Genomic DNA, 13589 nt, shown 5'->3' with positions numbered 1-13589 from the left:
TGACAAGTACTGCTCAGGCGGGCAGTGTAAATGCTCTAACTTGATAACATGGGCGCTGAAGTAAAAAAACAACACATTCGGCGCTGCTCACACATTCCTGACACCCAATGCATAGTGTGGGTCTTAGGAGGTTTCGCTCAGTGGGTAAAACAAGCAGATACTGTGTCTAAGGTTAAAGGTTCGAGTCTTCTCTAAAACCAACTTTTATTTTTAAGACTGTTGTCCAAATGAGAGTGTCAAATAGAACATCCAAAACTTGTATTGTGTCGGGGTTTGGCTCAGTGGATTGGACGGCTGTTAAGTGTTCCTGTGAGTGGTACAGTTCAAGCCTCACAGTGGAAGTCCTTTTGCAGCATCATAAATTAATTTTAATAGAAAATCCAAGAATTGGCGAAAATTATACATATATAAGACAAGCATTAGCAAAGCAGACAGATATCAGCCGATATTTTAGTTTACCTATGCCATAAAATATAATTTAGCTGTAGATTCATACAGTTTAGACACTGTGATACTGCAGAACAAATAAAGGCACATAAAGTTACGTGATATATCGTTTTGGCCAATAAATGAGATGAAGTGGTCCCGAAACAGGTAAAACCAGTACTGGCAGATGCGTCTGTTGAAATCAAGGAATATCGGCTTGACTCATACATCAGTCAAGTTTTCGACAGATGTCACTGCCGATACTGAATTTTCAGTTTCAACACCATATGACCCTTATATAAGCAGAGAAGACGGATAATAGCTGATATATTTATTTTATTTATGCCATTTCGTATTTTGGTGGTTTCGAAAATGGGCGTAGCAAAATGGCTCCACACGACCCCCTAATGTGTAGCCCCTATGATCAGTTTCACCTACAATTACGAAATCTGGTACACTCATGTATCATGCCCAGACGAACGAAAAAGCCTCTTAGACCCTACTGGATGCTTGGAAAAAAGTCATTGTATAGCATAAAAGAAGATTTCTATGCCTTTTCATTGCATTATTCTTTTCACCGCATTTTCATAACATACTTTACTATGACTTTTTTAATTTATGACATGCTTTACTATTATTTTTTAGTCACCTTTTCCTGGCATGCTATACTATAATATTTTCCACCCTGTTTTCACCACATGGTATACTGTGACATGTCGCATGACCATTTTAATGTTAATATTTTCATTGCATTTTTTAAGACATGCATTACCATAATTTGTTTTTCATTGCCTTTTTGCAACATGCTATATTACGGTTCTTTTTTCTTTTTTGCAACATGTTGTACTATTATTTATTCATTGCCCTTTTCCCCACATGCTTTACTGTTTTGGTAACATACTATGACTTCTTCCATTTCATGCTTGCAACATGCTTTACTATGACTTTTGTCATTACATTACTTTTTTCACTGAATTTTTACATGTCATAATACGACTTTTAATTGCATTTTTGTGACATGCTATGACTTTTTTTCATTGCATTTACAATGGCCCTTTTAATATCTCTAGACACCAGCAGATACTTGCACTTGAAATCTAAATCATGAAGGTGTTAATCCATTTGCACACAAAGAGACAAAACCGGGTTGGAAAGAGATGACAGTGAATTGTCGGTAAGTTTTTATTAAACCTTAAGTACAAACTGCAAAAGTAAAAAACTGTCAATATAGCCAACATGAGACTCTCTTTCCGAGTGGAGGGAAAGGCCGAGATGCGGCACTAATAAATTAAGTCACCAGAGACCCCACTGTGAGCAAGTAGTTTATACTGTAGAAAATGGAAGAAACAAACAAACAAAAAAAGAACTGGAAAAAAAAAATCCCATCAGAATAAAATATATTGTAAGGCCATAAAAACTTGACAACCACTTTTTTTAATGTTGAAAACACCCCACTTGGTATTTCATTAAATAGTCCTAAAACAGTTCAGTCTTCTGCAAGGGACGACAACCAACAAACTGGATTATAGGATTTTTCCTTGACAGTCACCACTGGCAAGCTCAGTGCAACATGAGTAGCTACTACATTTTTGTTGAATTTTCAGTAATGAAAATGTAAAAACCCATTTTTTTGTGAACATATCTTTTTTTCCCTTTTCTTTAAAAAAGTAAAGCTAAACAAACAAAACTAGGTTGGGGGGGGCAGTCGTTGGCTACTCAATATCTTCTTTCTTAGTGATATAAGCAGCACTTAAAATTTTTATACACGTTTACCAGAGCAACCCTGTAAGCATCAAACTCACACGGATGAAGAAAGGGAAATGTAAGGCTTTTTCTTCATCAACCACTCTCCTCTGGAACTTTTATCTCTTTTCTATTCCTTCTTTCCTTTCTTTCTTCCTTAACCCCAGGAAAAGGCTCAAGTATTTAAAGAAATTTACAGGATTATGTACAAAAAAAGTTGATGTTTTGTTTGTGTTGGACTTTTTCCTCTGTCTAAAAATCACTCATAATATATCTGGAAATGGGAAAAAAAAGAAGCAAACTCAAAAAAACAAAAACAAAGGACAATTTTAAAAAAAAAACCAAACAAAGCTTGGATTTGATATTTCACATTTTACACTCTTTGACTAGTGGCTCTACTTGAGATAACACATCAGACCAACAAAAGTAAAAAAACACAAAATAATAATAATATAATATAATAATTAATGTTTACTGGTACAGATGAAACAAGAGGACTGGAAGAATGGAATGTTAACACGATTGCACATCTAGAACCAGAAAAGCCTGACAGCCTTTCTGCCCTGTGGGGTGGGGGCGCCTGAGCTAGCTGTTAGCTGATAGCAGGCGCTAACCCCCAGATTTTTTAATTTTTGTGTTGTTATACAGTAATTATAACCAACAGCACCAATAAAATGGATCTCCTCGCTAAGTATCAGGCACGGTTTTCACTTGCTAGCGAAGGAGGGATCCCTCCATACTACCAGGAAGTGAGGTGAGCGGTGACCTTTCACAGGTCAAGCAGCTGTAGCAGCAGCTCTGCCCCCTCTCACATCCACCAACGAACAGAAACATCCACAATGACAAAATAAAATACACAGAAGACTTCTTGCAAAAAACCTAGCAAAAAACAAAGCTAAAATTCAAAATAGGACTCGGAAAAAACAAAGCCAACCAACAATAAACCAACATCGTCTTTCAAGTTTTTACCTCGCGTCAACCCCCCCCCTCCCCTTTTTTTTAAAAACAAAAACAATGCAGGAGCTGCATCAAAAAAGATAAAATCATTAAAAAAAGGACTCCTCTTCCTCAAACCAAGGACAGAGAGAAACTTTGGGTAACTACTTGATGTCATTTTCATTTCAGAAAACTCGGGAGGAAAAAAAAAAGGCCGCCTTTTCATTTGTCCCATGTTCACAGTTGAGTGACGCATGATGAGAAGGGATGGGGTTCAGTCTCAGGGGGTGAGACGAGGGCAGGAAAACGTGATGCAAGAAGAAGGTAACAAATGTAACCCATCTCAGTGAAGGGAGACTGGAGGTAAAGGGTATTACAGGGCCATCAAGTCTTCTTGTGAACGTTACACTTAATGCTTGTAATGTTGTAAAGGACGACTTAAGGAGGGACGGGGGGGATTCTAAAATCATCCAGAATAAAAAGAAATTCTTCTTTCACACTAGTGCAAAAAAGACATCTTGCTTTTCTTTTTTTCCTTTTCTTTTTTCTTATAAAACAAGCCTGTCATACTAAGGGGGGAGGTGAATATCTTTTGGAGGGGGGACTGTTGCCAGGTGAGGGGATTTTCAAAGCTCAAAAACAATCTTAAATATTGGGTGGTGGAGGAGGGATTGATAGTGATCCTGCTTAATGTTTAAGAAAGAAAACAAACAGGGGAGTTTGGGGGGGTTGGGCCGTTGCGCGGGCACAGCGCATCGGGTGGTGATGTGTCACGGCGTCCCCCTCAGGACACAGCAGCAGCCTTGGGTATGTGGCTGGAGGACAGGCGTGCCAGGGACACCTCCACGGTGGCACGCTTTCGGGGGCCTCGCTTGGCTGGGGATGCTTTAGCGGGGCTTATGCTGTGGCAGGAGTCTCCCCCTACTGCACTGACAACGACTCCACCCCCGCCTCCGTTCTTTAACATGGCCCGGCCACACACCTGGTTCACCAAACTGTTGATTTGCTCCTGATTGGAAGGCAGAAGGTAATTCAGATGTAAATAATGTCTTTTACATTTTCTCTGTAGCATTTGCTGATCTATAACCCTATCACACATAGCAGGAATTATAGCGTGATCACTGTCATGAATGATCTACTTCCTGGAAGAGCGAAAACCAAGCAGATGTCTCCCCCCTCTGGACAGAGAGTGAACTGACCCACGGCAGCAGCTTACCTCATCGTATCGGTACATCATCTTAAGGCCTCTGCAGGACTTGTGCTTCTCCACATAGCGCAGGGCACACTCCAGACAGAAGACAACGTTGTCAGTCTCCTGAACAACCTGCACAGGCAAACCAAAACTGGGTTGTTACTATGGAAACCAGACACTCATCTTAGATTTCTGTTATTACTGCAACAATGAGAAACCTGATAAATCATTCAAAAATCCTCCATTTCTAGTGTATTATGCCTCTGGCCTGTTAGTAACTTTGCATGTATTACAATATTTGGTTGATACTTTGGAAACTTTCAATACAAAATAAATGTAATCCTGCCAGTGTACCAAAAATATATATGTTTCTACTATATGTACAGTAAGTAGTAGTTAAGAGTAGTTATAGTTTTGTATTATTCATAAGTTTTTATTTGTATTTTGTTCTTAATTTCTGCTTTCTATTCATTTTAGTTGTGGTATGTTTAAAGAGTGAGTTTGCTTGTTTTGGCCTAGTTTTTTTTTTTTTTAATCTTTAGTTTTAGTTTAGTTTTTATTAGTTTCAGTATTCGTTTTTGGTTTTTTTTTATTATACACTGGTGGGTTTTTGTGGTGGGCAAGATTTAAGAAGTTTAGAATAGGTATTAAAATACAAACACAACACTTTGTGAAGGCCACTGACTCAGTCATGCAGACAACCCAGTCTCAATAAACGTGCACCAATGCCTCCTCATATTTGCTGAGTTGACAAATTTGTCTAAATGACTGTGAAATTTCCTGTTCATTTTTATTTATTTTTTTAGTTTGTTTAAGTACACGTCATTTCACTTAGTTTTCTTTTTCCCCCTTAAAATCTAGTTTTTATTTTTTATTTCAATTTACTAAAATGTTTTTTCACACCTGGTTTTACTTTAGTTTAAGTTAACTAAAATTAGCTTGGGTAGTATTTAGTAACTGGAGTGTACAAACTGCAAAAGTGATAATTTCATAAACAATTAAATATATACTGTATATATTAAATATCTTCAAAATGCCTAAGCATAGCTAAACTAGCACTTTCACATTCATATCTTATAAGCATAGTGTGTTAAACTCCTGTGCCTGCTGCTCTCACCATTGACAGGTAGCAGAGATGCTGACAGATCTGGCAGCGTCTCTCCGAGGACTCCAGCGCCAGCCATTTCCCGCGGGGCTTCTTGCGACCCTCACCGGTCCCCAGGTTGCCATCATGGGTGCCGTAGCGGGCGGAGGAGAGCAAACCTGCCTTGTAAAGTTCCTGCCGTTGACGCATCTCTATGTTCCTGTTGGACAAAGGAAGATGCTCTCTAAGTTAGAGACAAAAACCCTTACTGCTGTGTAAAAACTCTGCATTAACTGTATCGTGGTGCATAAAGTTGGAAGTGCTTTATTACTATGGGAAATAATGTTATTAGGAACATCATTACAATAAAATAACACAAACTAAGGAAAAAAAGTAAAGTGTGAATTTACCCATATTGCAACATTTGATTGTTTTCTTAATTAAAATTTAGTGGAAATGGCAGTTCTATATCTTTATTTGCAGATCAAATTCTACAGTTTTTAACAGTGTTTGTGTATATGTGCGTGAATACGACAGGCATGTACTCATTTAGAATAACGGTTGCATCCTACCTGAGGTCTTTGAGTAGGGTGGAGATGGTGGTGAGGAGAAGGCCATTGTCCCTCTTGGATTCGGCTGTGGCGATCTGGTACAGTAGCTTCTCCATGGAGAAGGGTTTGGCTATACGACGACATTTCAGGTCCTGCGCGCAAAATCAGAGCAGATTACAAATTTTGATTCTCATCAAATCACTCACAGACTGTTTCTGATTTGTTTTATTGTCTTGGAATCAAGAAGACAGCCCTTTCCCCCTAGCACTGGTCATGTACCAGTTTTATTTCCCATTTTCAGAGGTTTAAACACACACCCGAATACAGATATTTTAACAAGAGTGAAGCGAGCATAACAATGCTAATAATTTCCTCCAGTGTGTAAGACTGAAATTGTTTGCAGAGCAGTCAACACTGGTAGAATATCTGTACACTCACTTTCCTCGTCTGCTGTTTCAAATTCTTAAATAAAAAATGTTCACCATTTGGAGGAATATGTTTGCACCACGATACAGTACAAATATGAATGTCTTATTACCCTTGAGAGCGATCTTGGCTGTGACTATGCACACGATGGTATTGCCGACGGTATACCTACTTCCATCACCTTAATGCCCATAATGACAGTAAGGAGCATTTTCTCCTCCTCTATTACTGCTATAATGAGGTCCAGTGCTCCAAAGGCTTGCTCATGATCACAAAAAATCTAAATATACCCCCGGGAGACTTACAGCTCAATTACTCCTTAAAGTTCAACACACAGGCTGATTAGAGAATCAAGCTTGAGGTTCTGAGTTCATTTATCCATTTCAGTTTCAATCAACTCAACATGAATCAGAGCTTTAACTGCCGCTGCCACAGGAGGCCAGTGTTGTGAGGCATTACAGAGCAAGAAATAAAACAAATACGTCATGTTAAATCTGCAACGCACAGGAAAAATATTCAGTCCAAATGCACTTTGATTTAACATGTCAGATTCACGAAAAATGTCCCTCTCTCTTATTGCACTTCTTGTTTTCCACATTTATATACAGTATGTGTCATTATTAATTAGACAGCCCTGGCACTCATCTGTCCACCCAGATTCATATGCTGACCTTTGCAGCCTGGTAACCCAGGTTCATCCAGTGCGGTGTGGCAAAGTGCACCGTCTCTGACACGCTGTAGCCACAGCACACTTTAGCCACAAAGGCACCTGGGTAGCAGACCACATACTGGCCACTCCTCTGGACCGTGCGGTAAACCTTGATGCCTTCGCGGCACAGCACCTCTGGAGAGATCTAGAAGAAGATCAAGAATAAGGAGAGGAAGAGAAAAGTGTTACATTTCTGTAGATTTTTGGGAAAAAATGTGGCTTCAGAAAGTTCATAAAATACTGACCATGATGTTCTTCTCCAGCATTTCTAGTCCTGGGGTGCCATTGGCCTGAAGCAGTGTATGGACCACCTTGTCCAGCTTAGCCTTCTCCTCAGCAGGGATAGAATACCTGTTGGAGGAACACACAAAGACATCGACACACATGGACAGATCCGTACCGAAGGGATCAGTGTAAATCACTCCACTTGCAAAAACTGTCCACAGAGTCAGTCTGCATTCAGTTGTTTGCCCTACTGGTTCTGGTCGCTAATTTCACATTTAAACATTTATATTAACATTTGAGGGAGAGTTTTCAGTGTGATCGTGTAAAACAGCGTACTAATGATGATGAGAAAAAAAAGGCCAGTGCGCATACTTACCAAATGCAATCAGCACCAGTGTGTAAGTAATCAATATATGGAAGGCGATTTTGGTCTCGAGACCAGCATGAGGTAGAAAAGACCATGCCAATATTTAGCCAGGGAATTGTCACCCCTGGGGAGACAAAAGGGTTTAAAGGGAGAGAAACAAGAGTATAGGTTATTGCTAAATGCAAAGTACACATATGCAATGGCAAAGAACCTGAAGAGATGCAACTAAAAAGTCATTTTTGCTCTATAAATGCATTTTTCCGGAGCAATTTGAAGCTAAATCAGTCTTTCTGAGTTTGCTATTGAGCAGCTTTTATGAAAACTTACCAGGCACAGCACCAAGATGCCTCAGAATGGATCCAGAGTTATTGGGGAGGACAGTGAGGTTCCATCCATGTCTGGGGAAAAGATAAGAGGAAATGGTCATTGTTTAAGAATTTTCAATAAATTCCAAAGAGACAAAATAGCTCAAAGGCGCCATATGGAAGCAGACATCGTTACTGCCAGTTTCACCATCTGAGATTCATAAGAGTGGCCGGTGAACAGGTCCAGACCACAGTCATGCAACACAGGTGCAATATTCTGTCTGACTGTGATAAAGAGACTGAAGTTGTGTTCGGTCTATGAGCTACTTACTTTGAAAATGGCTCTGACTTTCCTGTGGGGAATCCACTGCCATGTGTGCTGGTGTCCACCTTCCCACAATGCACCGCCACATGGCTGTCTCTCTGCTCCACAATCCTCCAGTACTCTTCCTGCAAGAACAAAAAGAAAGGAAAGCCAGTCAGTTTGGGGCATAAAAACAATCCACATACAAGTATCCCCAATATTCAGAGTTGTCCCCCCAAAAATGAGTTGATTGAGACTATTTTAATACACTTTAGGTGTGCATTAAATTTGCCACCAATCAATGTTAATTCCCAGCACAAAGGTGAACTTTGAATACATTTAATGAGAACGCAATGACTTTCAAATCTGGCTCGTTCAACGCGTTTATAAAACCAGATAATTGTTCTGTTGTGACTGCAGAGAAAAGTTTAAATAATCTGTGACCTTATTTTTGAAATACTGAGAAGCTGAATGGCAAAGGGACACTGGGGTGAGTGGAATCTACACTCTCTCAGAGAAGTAAACACCTAATGTAGCTTCAAGCTGTCAATCAAGCTCTCCATGTGGGCCTACCACGACATAGTATGCCATTATTAATGTCATAAAAAAAAGTCAGAGTATATTATGCTGTGTAAAAAAAGTTTCATTAAAATTTCATAGTATAGTATGTCATTAAAATAAGTCATAGTGTATAATTTTTTCTGTGCTGCCCTCAATGGCACTCAGTCATCAACACTTTGAAAACCCCTGATTCAGGATTTAGAGCTAGTTCACATTAGCTGTTAGCAGCTAGAGGCTCCACTGAGCTCCATTATGATGTGTTTAAGCTCTATTTAGTTCAAATGAGTGTTAAGCAAAGATGAATCATATCGTTCGTAGGATGTGTTCAATGAAATAATGTAAAATGTAGTTATGGAATTGAATTGAAAAAAACTTATATAAATAAATACATTTGTTAAAATGGGAAATGTTTTGTTTTCACAGCAATATAAAATAGATATTAGAGAGGGAATTATGATATATTATGTATAGTAAAAAGATTTTTTAAACTTATCTTAATTTAAAAAATGTTTTTCATGTGAAAGGTGATATAAAAGGTTGTTTCATAAAATAAAAATTCGTGCTCATTCAAAGGTAGTGTAATGAAGGGCTTGGTTGTAATATTATCAACAAAATAAAACAAAATAAACAACAATAGCCCTATAAAATCAGTTGTATAACATGCTGCCAAGAGGACACTCCAAAAGATGGGTCACTTCAGTTTAGCTCCATTATTGTTCCAAGTAAAAACATATTGTACTTTATGATGTATGTTTTAAAAAATAAATAAATTAAAATAACATGACATAAAGAAGGAGAAAAAAATTGGCATTTCTTCTTTTTTCTTCTCTTTCGCTGTGTCCAAAATGTACTGAACTATGAAACCAGTGTACAGTTGATTTTGTGAGCTGTGAGTTAGGTCCCTGCTCTTATGGTGCCTCATTGAACTTGAACATCATCTTGAAGAGACTAAATGTTTTTTTAAAAAAAGGCATTGTACATTTAAAGACAAGCAGCTATTGAAGACAGATATTTTACATTCAGCACAAGTTGTTTATTTGAGACATTAGCATGCTAACCTCAACCTCAGCAGCTCCTGGTTCCTTGTTAAAGCACATGGTCATGGTGTTTCGCGCTATCCTGAAGAAGTTAGTCAAAGACACCGATTTCCCCTGAAACAAAGAGGCATGAGGACATGAGACATGATGAGACACAGCAGTCTGAGGGGAAGAAGACAAAAAAAATACAAAATCCAGACATCACCCCACATATTTTAAGTCTTGTGCAAAACAACTATAGGGAATGTGAACCAAGAGTGGAGCCTGAATAAAACATGAGCAAAGAAAATACTGCTGGACATCAATGAACTGCAAGTTCTCCTATTTCCCACCACATGTTTTTATGAGTCAAAAAGTCAGAGCATTATAGTCAAAAGAACGTGCGTGCACAGACGAATGTATCAGCTGTACATGTGTATATATGTGTCTCTATACGGCTCCACCTCTGTGCCTCCCCTACAAGCCACAGATACATTTCCCCTGGATTTGACCCTCTCTCCTATGGACACTCCTGCTACAGAGAGGCTTTGAAGGTTACCATAAATCTGCCGGCTCAGGGCCTGGAGACGTACGAACCCTGCTGAAAGATGACCTTGCGGATTCCTCATCCTTACGGTGACAATTTATCTTTTCTCTTTTTTCATTCTAAGGTGTCCAGATGTTCTCAAAAAAAAAAAAAATAGCCGACCTTATTATGACTCCAATTCTACAATAGCTACAGGGTTGTAAAATAATACAGTTAAATAATACAGCAGAGTAGTGACCTAGTAAGCAGGACTTTCTTTAGGCGAATCAGTAGCAGCACTTATCCAGGCCTTTCCTGCTGTAATTAGAGTTAATTATACCCTTGACATGCACTTTGTTCTCTTGATAGAAAAAGTGAAATATAACCTCCTCTTGGGGGGCCACTCGTGATGAAAAATGAATACAAATCTGAGCTGTGGAGAAAAGTGATGGGTCATATTTAGACAGGCCTGTCCTGTCAGGATGGTGACAGCCATTCACATGTCACTAGGGTGAATAGTGCTTCTATAATTCAGAGGTCTGTGGACTGTGCTGGGTCGAGTCTGTTGACAATATCTCAGTTCTTCAGAGCGAGGTCATATAGAGGGATTTAGTTACCAAAGGAGCAGGGAGGGCGGAAAAAATCAAATGGGATCCACATTTGAGATGGGTGGAGTATTGTACAGTGTGAGAGTGAGAGCCGACACAAGTTATCTTAATTACAGAAAGAATTACTGCTTCACCCCATCAAGATACTGTGCACACAAGCTCTTTGCAAATATTCGCTGTTAAAAATAAATGCAGCTTTTTTTGTGAAAACTGGCTGTGTTTACACATGTGAATTTCTACACATACACAAAGAACTGCTAGCCTTTGCACTGATGTGCGTGTTGGGGGTAGGAGGAGGGATTGGCAGGAGGACCGAGCATGATAGAGAAGGAGAACATTGGCGAAAGGACTGGAGATTTGGGGAAATAGCTAAGAGCAAGGGCATGGGCTGAAGGAGAGAAGCCGTGGGGAGAGAGGGCTGGATTAAAGGAGCTGAAAGGTGGAGAGAGGACTGGAGAAGGCGGGGTTTGAAGGAGGGGGGGCGGGACAGGGGCGAGGGGAAGGGCTGGTTTGGGGGCTGCCTTCTCTCTGACCTACATTTCAGCCAGCCAGAATCAACACAGCTGCCAGCAGGCTGGGGAGGTGGGAATACATTTAATGTGTGAGTGCATATAAACACACACACACACACACACACACACACACACACAAATATTAAGCAAAACCACCAAAACCCAGGTCTTCACAATGCAGCTCCAAGAAACAGGTGTGCAAAAGTTTGCTTTTATACACCACAAACTACAACAGTTCACAGTGTGACGGTGTTACCAAGAGCACAGAATAAGAATTTTAATAGGCATTAACATATTTGCAGTTAACACCTCCCCAGGAGAAACCCAGCTGTAGAGTGTTGTAACAATTTATAGCACAGCTTAGGTCCTTCTGTGGATAGAGTGCATATTTTGTCACCCAAGAATCAGCACAGTGATATAGAAACACTCAAATTTTAGTGGTGATACTATGAAAGGTGTTGGTGGTTTACACCTCATGTGTGACAGTCTTGATTCAGATAGCAGTGAGGTGGCTGACATCTAGCAGGAGACTGCTCAGGCAACACAAGCTACAAGAGGCCGTGTTCACAAAGCTTTCTAGTACAAAGAGTTGCTCCTAGTGATGAAATTCTAAGAAAATTCATATAATTATGAAGTTTTCGTCAAATATCCCCTTTAAGTTAAGATTCAATCCCAGTAAAGTTAAAAGTTATCCCTTAAGAGTGCTGCTCAGGTGAAAAACAGCCAGGAATAGAGAGGAGGACTTTTGAGGAGCTTCAGAGTTTGTTAAGCAGAGGAGAAAATGGCAGAAAGACAAAGATGTAGGAGAAATATTAACCAATTGCCAAATGACAGTGACTTAATGGAAAGCTACAGATTAGATGGTGCAGGGATAAGGTTTGTGGTGGATCTCATTAGACATATTATCACATCATCTACCAAATGCAGTTATGACATAACACCATAAATAATGTGATCACAAGACTAAAATATTTGCAACTGGAGAAAAGCAACACTGCAGTAGTGTGATCACAGAAAAAGCGCTTTCACAATTTTATATTGTGACACAGTTCATTTCATTTACACACCCTGCAGGCTCACAAAAGGGTGTGTCTGTGACAACCAATCACATCTGTTAGTAATGTGTCATATCTAGCAACAGATTTAACCGCACCTCCTCACTGAGATAAAAATTCTGTCCCTCCCTAGTTCAGAGATGCTCTGAGAATTTTCCTAAATAACTCTCAAGGTATGACTCCTAGCTAGAAATTCTTGGCTAAGTTAGAAGCTCTGGCATTCAACACAGGGTTAGGGTTAGGAAAATGTCCATATTTAAGGCATGCAATTATCAGCTTGTTAGACCAAAGGACTAAAGCAATCCTGATAATGGATACTAGGATACTCATAAACTAAATCAAGTGATAAATGATAGAAACCTCTTGTATATAACACCTGTGATTAAAAATTGCTGTGTATTTTAATGAAGTAAGATGAAGGAGATTTCTTTGGTGTGTTTGTGGTAAGTGCTTCTTTCACAGACAAATGAAAACAATGGCAACCACAACAAAGACGCAGGAGGGACCAACGAATTGGCAGTATCCAAGGACGTTTCTATGCTCTAGTGCTTTTGCTGATGCAAAGATGGCTGAGTGTAAAATTCAAAGCCAAATTTGTAATGAACTGAACCACAAAACAGCAGTCAATAACAGTTCACAGCATATATTGGTTTAAATGTCTCATGTTGTGAAAGGTCAGAATCTTTTTTATGTATTATAAAGCAGGTATAGGTGCTCTATAAATACTGTTAAAGTATCAAAACGCTCAATCAGCAGAGAAAACACACAGTCTGTATTCAGAAACTGTGCCTTCAAACAAACGGTTGGGACTTCTGTGAAGTTTTGATGCCACAACTTTACTGCACAGACCATTTCAAACTTTTGTAATTCCTGTTGGCAAATATGAATTTCCTAGAATAGTGAAGGCATGATCCAACCTACTCTCCCTAAACTGGCTAGTATGCGTTGCCTTCGTTGGTTGGATTGGATAGGTTTAGGCAAGAGGAGTGGGATTGGTTAGAGGGTTATGCCTTCGCTATATATTAAAAGAAAAAAAAAATGCA

General features: G+C 39.3%; 1 protein-coding gene across 1 annotated transcript in view; it reads right to left on the bottom strand.

The window, feature by feature from the left end:
- Window positions 1-1584: 1584 nt before the first annotated feature.
- jarid2b (jumonji and AT-rich interaction domain containing 2b) overlaps window positions 1585-13589 on the bottom strand; it is a 145851-nt gene continuing 133846 nt past the window's right edge. Inside the window, exons 9-18 of the mRNA XM_042506788.2 lie at window positions 9888-9980; window positions 8296-8414; window positions 7987-8057; window positions 7669-7783; window positions 7313-7418; window positions 7030-7212; window positions 5954-6084; window positions 5415-5601; window positions 4322-4429; window positions 1585-4114 (exon numbers count right to left, since the gene is read on the bottom strand). Coding sequence (XP_042362722.2) covers window positions 3890-4114; window positions 4322-4429; window positions 5415-5601; window positions 5954-6084; window positions 7030-7212; window positions 7313-7418; window positions 7669-7783; window positions 7987-8057; window positions 8296-8414; window positions 9888-9980 — 1338 coding nt within the window. The 3' untranslated portion in view covers window positions 1585-3889. The remainder of the gene's footprint in view (window positions 4115-4321; window positions 4430-5414; window positions 5602-5953; window positions 6085-7029; window positions 7213-7312; window positions 7419-7668; window positions 7784-7986; window positions 8058-8295; window positions 8415-9887; window positions 9981-13589) is intronic.

This window comes from Plectropomus leopardus, chromosome 17, assembly GCF_026936395.1.
Source record: "Plectropomus leopardus strain MGB_pleo_1.0 chromosome 17, ASM2693639v1, whole genome shotgun sequence".
NCBI lineage: Eukaryota > Metazoa > Chordata > Actinopteri > Perciformes > Serranidae > Plectropomus > Plectropomus leopardus.
This window is presented reverse-complemented; position numbering and strand designations above follow the sequence as displayed.